General features: G+C 44.5%; 1 protein-coding gene across 1 annotated transcript in view; it reads left to right on the forward strand.

Annotated features, from left to right (window-relative positions):
• The window catches only part of TBPL2 (TATA-box binding protein like 2), a 30,904-nt gene that overhangs the window by 2,282 nt on the left and 17,675 nt on the right, over positions 1-10,947 (forward strand). The window contains exons 2-5 of the mRNA XM_045287632.1: positions 42-496; positions 1,125-1,212; positions 4,472-4,563; positions 9,369-9,536. Of these exons, the coding sequence (XP_045143567.1) occupies positions 42-496; positions 1,125-1,212; positions 4,472-4,563; positions 9,369-9,536 (803 nt within the window). The remainder of the gene's footprint in view (positions 1-41; positions 497-1,124; positions 1,213-4,471; positions 4,564-9,368; positions 9,537-10,947) is intronic.

Here is a 10,947-nt window from a genome sequence, read left to right on the forward strand (position 1 = left end):
TAACACACTGTCTTGTTTATTGTGTTTTGGGAACTGCCTAGGATGAACTCCCTCCGCCCAAATCTCCCCTGATCAGCCTAGTTGGATCTTATGATGTGTACCTACCTAATCCATCCAACCCAGAGATGGCATTCAGTTCACATCTTGAAGTCCGAGAGTCATCTGGTGACTTCTCATCTGTGGATCTTAGCTTCCTACCAGATGAGTTGAGCCAAGAAAACGAAGGCGAGACTGTCATTGGAAGCGTGGATAAAATTGACAAAACCTGTAAAACGCCAAGTCCTCAAAGTAGATTGCCCTTACCTACGCAACAGGATGTGGGCCTGGCCTTAAATGGCAGCGGCATGTCAAGTTCCCAGGAACAATTGCACCCTGATAATGCTGACTCAGTCCAGGCCTCTCCAGAGGAACCAACCTCTGACCCCCTGGCATCTATAACACCCATGAAACCAATGACCCCTGTTTCAGAATGTTCTGGAATTGTGCCTCAACTGCAGTAAGTTGTTTATTTTTTTCAATGAGTAATGATTCTTGGTACACTATTTGTATTCCTAAGGTGATGACAAATGATTTCAGAATAATAAGTGTTGGTAAGAAAATTCCAGATTTCATTATTCCTTGTTTTATCAGTTATTAATGGATTATGTAAAATAAAGCAATAAGTCTTGATCTCCTGAGAGAAAGACTTAGCACAGTAAACATATTTTTGAAGGATTATATCATTTATACAAAAGCTGAATTGCTGAAAACTGTGGCTAGGGTGCTCTACACATAAGGATATAAAGATGTGAAGTTGGATTCAATATGTGAAGTGACTTGTGTTTTCCATTTTGAAGCATAGTTTTAGAAAAGATTTAAAATTTTAGTCACCCAGTTAATGATATTTATAAAAAGCGGTTTGAGTGCTTCACTTTGAGATTTTGCATTTTACCAAGGGCCACATTACTATACATTTCATATTGTTAAAATTCTCTCCCTAAACATGGGACATATCAAATGAAGAAGTTACTATGTTTTTGTTTCTTTTAAGTCACTATGTTTTCATTTAAGACAGTCGCCTTTATTGTTATTATTTTACTTTTTAACCCTGGCATAACTTTAAGAATATTGGCTCACTTCTTCAGGAATATTGTTTCTACTGTCAACCTAGCCTGTAAATTGGACCTGAAGAAAATAGCTTTGCAAGCAAAAAATGCAGAATATAACCCAAAGGTAAGATTTTTCAGGATTCCTTTCAATAGTTGGCTTCTCCTTACATTTACACTCCTCCCTGGGTTCATGCTACTGACTCACTTGTTTGTTTTTGAAAAGTGAAAAGCTTTTGGCAACTCAAAAGCAATTCTTTGAAAGACTAATGCTCTCAACCTCTGTTTGGAAATGATGGAAATAAGACTCCTCATGTGTTGCGAACACAGCTCTTGAACAGCTCCTAGAAGTTAACATCTTTCCCTGGCCGTTCAAAAAGATGACTATTTTCAGCATGACTACTGGGAAACGAACTCTCTCAAACTGTCACCAAATTCTTAGCCACAGACGTTCCTAATGGTTGCACCACCTCGTGACCCGTTGCATTTTCATTTGCAGGTTCTCCTCTTTCAGAGGCCCAACCATTTCAAATGTCAAGTCTAAGCTTCCACTTCCAGTCGGAGCCCCACCCCCACAAAAGCATACTAAAATCTATTATTTCCTGTATGCTGCCAAGGCCAGGCATCCCAGTCCCAGTAGCTTGTCAGCCCAAGGGAAGTAGACTTGTTCACTTGGTTGGCATTCAGAGATCCGCCATGCTCAGGGCTTTGGGAGAGTCACAGTGAGTTGGAGTTGATTTAACAGCAGCTGGGTTTTTTGTTGTTGTTGTTGCACTTAGGAACACAGTAACAAATAAGACCTGGTGTGGGGTTAAAGGGAAGAGGGAACCCCACAAAACATCACAGGTTCGGTAGGCTCAATTGTACAGCGATAAGTAGAGATTATAGTAAAGTGATAGAGAGCATGAGAGTTAAAAGATGGAGTCAAGTAATGGAGTCAGACGCAATTCATGGTAGCATTGCTCACCTACGCCCCGCTTGGTGGTCCTCGTGGAGGGGGCTTAGCCGTCAGAGTAGAAGCAGCTGCCTCGTCCTCCTTAGCCACCTTTTCAGCCAGCCACCCTCCTGAGAACCAGGGAGCCTCCTTATTTATTGCTAACCACACACCATATCACTTTAGGGGGATCTGATTACAGAGTCATACATCACAGAAAAGGGGCAATACAATTCATCCTAGAACAAGTTTGATCACTCTGGTGTCTCATACAATAAAACACAATTACTATTCTGGGAGGCATGGAGTCCCCTGATAGCGGACAATAACCTAAGTCACAAGGAGGGGTAGCACCATAGGCAATACAATCAATAGGAGGGGGATAACCTAGGGGTGTGCCCACATTTGTTGAGGGATAAACAGTGGTGTCTGCTTGATCTAGACAGCTGATAATGGCTACCTAACCTTGGTCACCCTTGGGCGGGTTTGACATCTCTGGTATCTCCTGCAAGTAAACAGACAACTGCTATCCTTATCAGAAGGGAGTGGGTCTTATTTAGGGTGAGTCAGACTATACAGTCTAGATGGCTGATGTCAGGGAGAATAACCTCTGACCTGCTTTCGCTGACCGCCTAGTGAACAGTCATTCTCAAGGTAAATCTGGCATATATTTTGGGGAGACAACTTAAGAGAAATCCTTCTGTTCCCCGCAACCTGGTTTCCTGGAGAAACGCTCATGGACTTGGGTGGAGACTTTATGGACCTTGATGAAAAGGCCACTTGAATAGGAACCCAGAGGACATTGCTAATCTCAACGATGTGCGAGTTTCGTGGAGGTGCAGGTGGTTAGTGCTGGGTTGCTAACCTGCCCAGTTGCTTCCCTGGAGAAAGCCTAGGCATCTTCTCCCATAGAGATCACCCTCCAGAAAGCCCTAGGAGCAGGGGCAGTTCCACGCCGTCAGATGGGCTGCTGAGTCGAAACAGACTTGTCAGCTTCCAACAGCACCTTCAATTGGCTGCTGTGACGATGGTGTTGAGATTGTTAGCTCAACTTCCACCCAAATATAGCCTTTCTCTTAGATTTCAGAAACGTGACTCGCTGCAGGGAGACCAGAACTTCAGGTTCTGGGCCCAGCAAGCTGAATGATGAGGCAGGATGGCCTCACTGCAGAAATGACTGAGCACACGTCTCAGCAATCGGCACCTTTAAGCAGGTTTTCTTCTCCACCAGTTAGGCTCCGTTCGAATTTAAGAGCCAAAGAAAGCCTGGTTTGACATTTTAAAAAACCAAATCAAACTCACTGTCAGTGAGTTGATGCCAACTCATAGCAACTCTGTGGGGCAGGATAAAACTGCCCCATGAATTTCTGAGACTCTCACCCTTGAGGGGAGTAGACAGCCCCATCTTCCTCCTTCATAAGAGCTGGTGGTTTTGAACTACTGACTTTGCTGTTACCTGCCCCATGCATAACCACTACACCAGCAGGAGCCCTTAACACTAAAAACTACCTTGTGAATATAAGAAAATGAATACCAGGGGAGACCATTACCTTTTGCAAATATGTGGAAACCATTAACAGAACGTGGTCAACTATGCAGTGCCAACCTAGGGCTCTTTTATTATCTGTGAGCACTTCAAATCTGAAATTTGTAGTACATTCTAACCTTGAAGGGGTCTAGTTCCTTGGGAATGAGCCTCAACTCATTAATCTGTAGTCCCGTATAGGCCTGACCCCATTTCCTTCCCAGCTTAATGAGGGATGACCATAATGAGAGCAGGTCATCTAAGGACAAGTCAAAGGGTGACGTAAGTGCCTCTCCCCAGGAAGGCTTGCTGATGCTGCTCGTCTGAGGACTACATTTTAAGAACTACGATGGGAGACAAGGTAGCTCAATTTTTGGTCTTTTTCATCATGCTTACAGGATCTAGAGTCTCGGCAAGCTTCCAACATACTTTTTACTTTCACAGCATCAATTTACTTTTGACTGTTGGAAAGAAAAATCAAGCATCTCAAAGTAAAAAAGAACATAGATTCTGGGTTCATGTGGTCTAAATCTTCACTTTCCAAATTTCCTGTGTAATCTTGCAAGTTAAATAACGTCTCTGATTTTGTTTCCCCATGCACTAACTGAGAGGAATAATGGATCCAACTCAGGTCTATTATGAGGATAAATGAGCTACACCTGCTCCACTCTTACCATGAGGCCTGAAATGGAACAGAACCTGGCATTTTAGCTGTTAACTGTTTATACTAACCTGTGTTTTTGTTTCATTTCCAAGTAAACTTTAGAAACAAAATTGTTTTTGTTCATCTTAATGTGAAAGAATAGCCGAGGCACCATTCTGTTTTTGCATCCAATCTTACTATCTTATTCCAGCCTGTCTTCATATGAGCTCAGCTCCTGACCTGGACTAGCAGATGCTAATTCTCACTTTGGCTTTTGTGTGTAGAGGTTTGCTGCTGTTATAATGCGGATCCGGGAACCCAGAACAACAGCCCTCATATTTAGCTCTGGGAAAATGGTCTGCACAGGAGCCAAAAGGTACTTGGACCACCCTTTACCCCTGCCAATAAATGTTCCCACATGTAGACTAAGGAGGGGAGCATTCATGTGCTAAAGCACATACACTAGGAGCTGGATACTGTTCTTTGCAGAAGAGCTAATTTCATAAGATGCTAAACGGTGGGTTACACTCAGCCCTGTAATATTAATTTATATCCCACACTTTACAATCCACTGACTAAACGGGTGGTGGAAGTGGGAGACACGTAACCCTTTCATGATGGCTTAGTTTTGAATTTCGATGCCACGTGCTTGCATGAATGGGAGACATGCTTAGTCATGAGAAAAATGATCAAGGCCATATATGGATCGTGACACAACTATGGGGACATGAGTCCCCAAGTGGATTCAGGTGGTAGGGTTGGTGGCATGAGGCCCATGTCCTCAGATTCATGCAGTTAATACAGGTCCCTGCCAGGTGGCAGCACAGACCACAACTGGGATAGCCGCTTCCAAACAAAGTTGAGAGGCTGAAAATGCTGTGAAAGGGTTCCGTGTGTATAAGTTGTTCTTCAGGTGAATTGGCAGGGGGGAGACCAAGACCCCAGTAAGATGAAGGATGTTATAAGCCCAGAGAAGTCATTTAAGTGGTTTCCTCGTTCCAGGTAATGGAGGATAGAACTGTCAGGCAAATTGGGCACTTCCTGACCATGACTGGCTCAGGATGCAGCTTCTAAAATGTTTCTGTCTCGGACCTCCTGCAGGGGAGTGGCTGTGCTGGTGAGGATTCTCTCACCATGAGCTGTGGTGGGAGAGAGCAGCGCTGGCCCTTAGTAACAGATGTGTACGCAGCAGATCATCCTCCTGAAAGTCTCTGCTCAGCCAGCCCCCTCTGGAGAAGTACTGAGGACTCACTTTCTCCTGTGGCCACTGGGCATTCATAGTCAATTTCATGTTTGGATAACTGACAAAACCAGCTGTTTTTATTCTATTTCTCTCATTCACTAGTCAGATTTATAGTGACGTTCATCAGTATGTCAGCTGCCTATATCTCTTGCCCAATTCCCTCTTCATCTTATATTAGTATATTTTGTATTTAAGTATTTTTATCATGTTCTTCTATAAATATTTCCCCTAGATGACTGTAGGGTATTTGATTTCATTTGACACAAAATAGTTTTTGTATATTCAGATCTATCATTTGGGTCTTCATGATTTATACATTTGGTATAATATAAATATTGACCTTCCCACTATACATTGCTGGTCTGTTTTGAGTCCTCTTTGTATGACAGCAAGGATAGTTGACGTTTCAGTTCAGCCCGAGCTTGGTAGAAACGCTGTGGCCCTGTCAGTAGATGTGGCTGTGACCATCTAAGGAGCCCAGGTAGCATAGTGGGCTGAGCACTGGGCAGCAGTTCAAACCGACCAGCCACTCTGTGGAGAGAGGTGAGGCTTTCTACTCCTGTGAAGACTTGACAGTTCTACTCTGTCCAGTAGGGTCACTATGAGCTGGGCGAGTTTGAATGAGGGGCTGAAATTTTCATTTAATTTAGATCAATTTTAAGTTAAATAGCCACATGAGGTTAATGACCAAGATATTGTGAGGAGCAGACATATAATTTTATTTTTATATAAGTGTAAGAGAAAGATTTTGCTTTCGAATGGTGTCAGTAGCTCAGTGCATTTATTGAATAATCCATTTTTACCCCGCGTCCCCCCTGCATGCTGTAAAATATGAAGGTCTTGGCATGCGTCTGAATTAAGTGTGGTGTGGGGGCTTTCTCCATTGCTGGTCTGTGTACTCACAGAAGTCTCTACTCCAAAAGCTCCTTTGACAGCTGTGCAAAAGTCATCTGCCAGGATGTTCATTTCGACACTTCGTTTTTTCTTGTTGTAAACACCACAGGGCTTTTTTGTCCTGGGATAAGACTGCATTGAGACATACATGTACATTGAGCTGGAAGAACGGTTGCCTCCTTGTGTTAAGTGGAGGTGGGGAAATATGGGCAGGCAACTAAATTGTACCTTTATTATCCAACTCTTGTTTTAAAATGTATGCAAATTTCTCCCACCCACACATGTTCATGCGTATATTTTCTATCTGAATTCTCTTAAAATCTGATCGTGAAAGCTTGAATGAGTTCAGATAGCAAGAGACACGTTTGAGTCTAGTTAGTTTTTGAGTATGAGTAGAAAGGATACCAGCTTTATTTCCAAAACTGTATCCTAACGTGTTTGTTTTAGCTGTAATTACAAGAGGGCCAGCTTGCATCTGCTTAGGAAAAGCATGAAGGGCCAAACTGAACAGCAGTTATCACCGTTGGAGGTGGAGTTCCGGGTTCTGAATCTAGTTTCTAATGTTTGCACACTGTACACACAGGTTGATTTTTAATTATGAGTGGTTTGGGGAGAAACTTCTGCGTTGTGTTGTCACTGTTAGGTGCCATTGGGTAGGTTCTGACTCCTAGCAAACCTGTGTACAACACAGGGAGACACTGCCTGCGCCATCCTCACAATTGCTCTTAGGTTGAGCCCATAATTGGAGCCACTGGGTCAATCCATCTCATCAAGATCTGCTGCTTTTTTTGTTGTTATTTTCACTGCCCCTCCACTTTACCCAGCATGATGTCATTCTTCAGAGACTGGTCTCTCCTGACAAAATGCCCAAGTATGTGAGATAAAGTCCCGCCATCCTTGCCTCTAAGGAGCATTCTGGTGGTGGTGGTTCTAAGACAGATGTGTGTTACAGTCACAGTAATTAGCCCAGGAAACATAAGGTCGTGCCCTCTTGGGAGTTTTAACCTCCAACATTAACACTTTGCAGAATGTAATGGGATCATTGGGCAAAATAGAAACCATTTATTTCACTGTTAACTTGGGGACAAAACCTTGCTAGAGAAATGTCCGGAGTTAGAGATGGGTACAGACATCAACATGAAAGGAAACTAAGTATCTGCAGTTACTGATGCTGCGCCTGGCCCCACCTGGAAGCCCAGTACGTGGTGCTTGCTCTGTGGTCTGTATTTGAGAGGCAGTGTTTGAAGGGTCTAGATAGGAAACCAATTGTGTTGGGCAGGGTTCTCTAGAGAAACGAAACCAGGACACATAATGATTACCCACTGGTTTATAATGCAAAAAACTCCCGTTAACTTCTCTATGGCCTCAATCTTACTACCAGTCTCGATGGCTGGTTTGCCCTAAATTCCACGAGGTTTGGGAGACGGACCCGTTGGAGGGGAATGAGATGAGAGGGTGTCTGTAACAGCAGGTTAGTCTCAGCTTCACCCCCAGTCTCCTGCTTTAAAGGTTAAACTCATAAGCAAGCAGCCACAAATCTCCAACCCCTGCCCCCAGCCTACCCCCAGGACACGATGGGGCTCTTTTGTCAGTGAAGGCTGGAAAACAAGGTGAAAATGAAGCCTTAAGTCTCAGGACAAAGTCACAATCTTCTGATCTAGGCTTAGGGTTGGAACGGGACAATGTCTCTCTTTTTTTTCTTTCTTTCTTATACTGGGTCTAAGTTGAATAATGATTTTGTGGGAAAGCCTGAGAAAAATTGGGCAGGATGTGAGGAATTTTAATGTGTTGCTCTTTTTTCAGTTTTCCATGAAGACCCAAGCCCTAACATCCTGTGCTTGCCACTATCTGCCCCTCAAACGGGCTTTTTAATGTCTCGTCACTTTTGTTGTGCCCATCTAAATGGCCAACTCTCGAGGGCCAAGTGGACCATTCTAAAATGACAGTGAGTGTCACTGTCCCCTGGAGGGCCCATCCCCAGAGTTTCTGCACATCTGAGGAAGGGCCAGAGATAAGGGGACCAGATTTTAACATTGGTAAAGCAGGACACCATTGATAAAACTCATATCCTGGCAAAACAGCCACATTGAAGCCAAAAACCATATACCCTAGCTTGTCGTGCATGCTTTCCAAAAATCGGGACTTTTTAAAAATGCCACAGGATGCGAGGGAAAAAATGTTAAAAATCAGGACTGTCCCGCCAAAAGCGGGATGTCTGGTCACCTTAGCCAGAGACCCTGCATTTCTAACAAGTCCCTAGGTGCTGCTGCCGCCGCTGCAGTGGTCCAGGACATACTTTAAGGACCAGTGGAATGGTGCATTTAGCCAGTAGTCCTTAAAACATGTTTTGTTTTGTATTTTAAGTTCTTATATGTGGAAGGTGACCAACGAAGAGACAATCTGGTTCTGGTTCAGTTGAACAATCGTTATGTATGCCACAGCTTTCACTAGGAGCTAGGGACAGGAGGTGGCTGCAACCGCGGGCTCAGCGTAAGAGCAACTGTGAGGATGGCGCAGGGTCAGGCAGCGTTTCCTTCTGTTGAACACGGGGTCGCTGTGAGTTGAAACCCACTCAGTGGCACATAGCAACACCGACACCAACAACGGGTCCTCTAAAGGGTGCTCTTAGTACACCGGGTTAAGCACTGAGCTGCCAGACATAGGTAGGGGGTTCAAACTCACCAGTCAGAGGGACTCGGCTCGGCAGCACCTAACAAGGGACAAAAGGAAAAGTCGGCAGTTGAAACCCACAATGGCTCCACGGGAGAAAAGACCCGGTGATCTCTTCCTGTACAGAGCGCAGCATAGGAACCCTGTTGGGGCAGTTCCACCCTTTGGGGTCACTCTGAGTCAACTGACTACACCCACAAGAGCAACTAAGGGACAATACAGAAGGTAGACCGTTGCATAGTATACATTGAAAGAGCAAGGCGGCCAGTGCTTAAACTACAGTTAGCATAAGAGAGATGTGTAGACATGGCATGAATCGTATGGGAGACCTAGAGATGAAAGCTCCTTCTAAACACGTTTGATCCCCCCCGCAGCGAGGAGCAGTCTCGCCTGGCCGCTAGGAAGTATGCTCGAGTGGTGCAGAAGCTTGGCTTCCCCGCCAGATTCCTCGACTTCAAGATTCAGAACATGGTCGGGAGCTGTGATGTGAGATTTCCCATCAGGCTCGAAGGTTTGGTGCTCACCCACCATCAGTTCAGTAGGTACGGCTGTTATTTTATCTGCATTCAGAATTTACTGAGATAGAAAATTATATCAAGGGATGCTTATATAACGTATCTTTCAGAGAGAGGTTGATTATTTAAAAAATAAAAAAAAACACACTTCCAAGAGGTGACTCTCCCTCACAGTTCTGGAGGTCAGATAGCTCAAATCACGGTGTTGGCTTGGCCATTTTGTTCCAGAAGGCACTGGAGTCTAGGGAATGCTCTGCTCCATCCCTTTTTCTTAGCTTCTGGTGTGCCAGCAATCTTTCACATTCCTCAGGGAAACTGTGCCTTTGTCACAAAAAGGTTCTCCTTGTGTATAAGTCTATGCCCCTTACTCCTGCGCGTCAGCTTATTTGGAAATAGGGTCTTTGCAGATGGAATCAATCCATCTTGAATTAGAGCCCAATCCACTGTGGTCTCATCTTAAAGTGATTCCAAATGAACTGATTTGTGATAAACTCATGGGTGATGTCCGTGCATACGTTGAGAAGCTCTGGTCTTTCGATGTATAAAGCAGGCAGACCTGGGCTGGTGTGATGGCAGTGGCTTGGGGGGAAGGGGTAGACATGGATGGATTAGGCAAGTGGGAAGGGCTGACAGCTGGTGAGGGAAGAAAGGGTTAGGAGAGGAAGAGGGACCACAGTGCTGTTTGGGGTTGTGTGTGTGTGTTTGGGGTTGGTTGTGTGTGTGTGTGTATGTGTGTGTATAGCTGTAACCTTTATCACGCTTCCTTTTTAGTTTTGTCTTTTTCCTAGGGAAATGTCTCTAGCCTGCGTGATTTCTTCAGTCATAACTTTCCATCGCGACAGCAAATGCTCCCCCGAGACCCCTTCCTTTTCTCACCAGCTCCTTCCCTCGGAGATCAGACGAGGTTGACTGATCAATGCCTCAGCCCCTCCGCCACCTGAGAATACACAGCTGGCCAAGACACCTGGGCTGATTTAGAATCGCACGATGCGCTTAAATGTTCTTAATCTAATTTAAACTTAGAGACCTGGTGCACAGTGTTTAAGTGTCAGGCTGCTAACTAAGAGCTGGCAGTTTGAACCCCGTGAGGGGCTCTGCAAGAGAAGGTCCCTGGGGACTTGCTCCTATAAAGATTGCAGGCTGAGTGCTTCCTTCAGCAATTAACTATGAGACCAAATGGGCAGCCATTACCCAGAAGCAAAGACAACAACAGAGGGCAGTCAGAAGAAGAGGCACTAAATCAAAGGAAATGGAACAGAGTGGGAACAATGAAAAACCTGGCACGTTGTAAAATTTGTCACCTCCCAGTGCTTTCTCTTACATCTGCCAGTCTTCCTTAGTCTGGATCTGAATGGAAGGGAATGTTGGTTTTGAAATGTCAGTACATTCTGAGATTTAGCTTTTGTGATTTTTTTTTCCGGGTGCAGTGTTTCTTTCC

Source organism: Echinops telfairi, unplaced genomic scaffold (assembly GCF_000313985.2).
Source record: "Echinops telfairi isolate 266 unplaced genomic scaffold, ASM31398v2 ScPeMD7_18;HRSCAF=68, whole genome shotgun sequence".
Taxonomy (NCBI): Eukaryota; Metazoa; Chordata; class Mammalia; order Afrosoricida; family Tenrecidae; genus Echinops; species Echinops telfairi.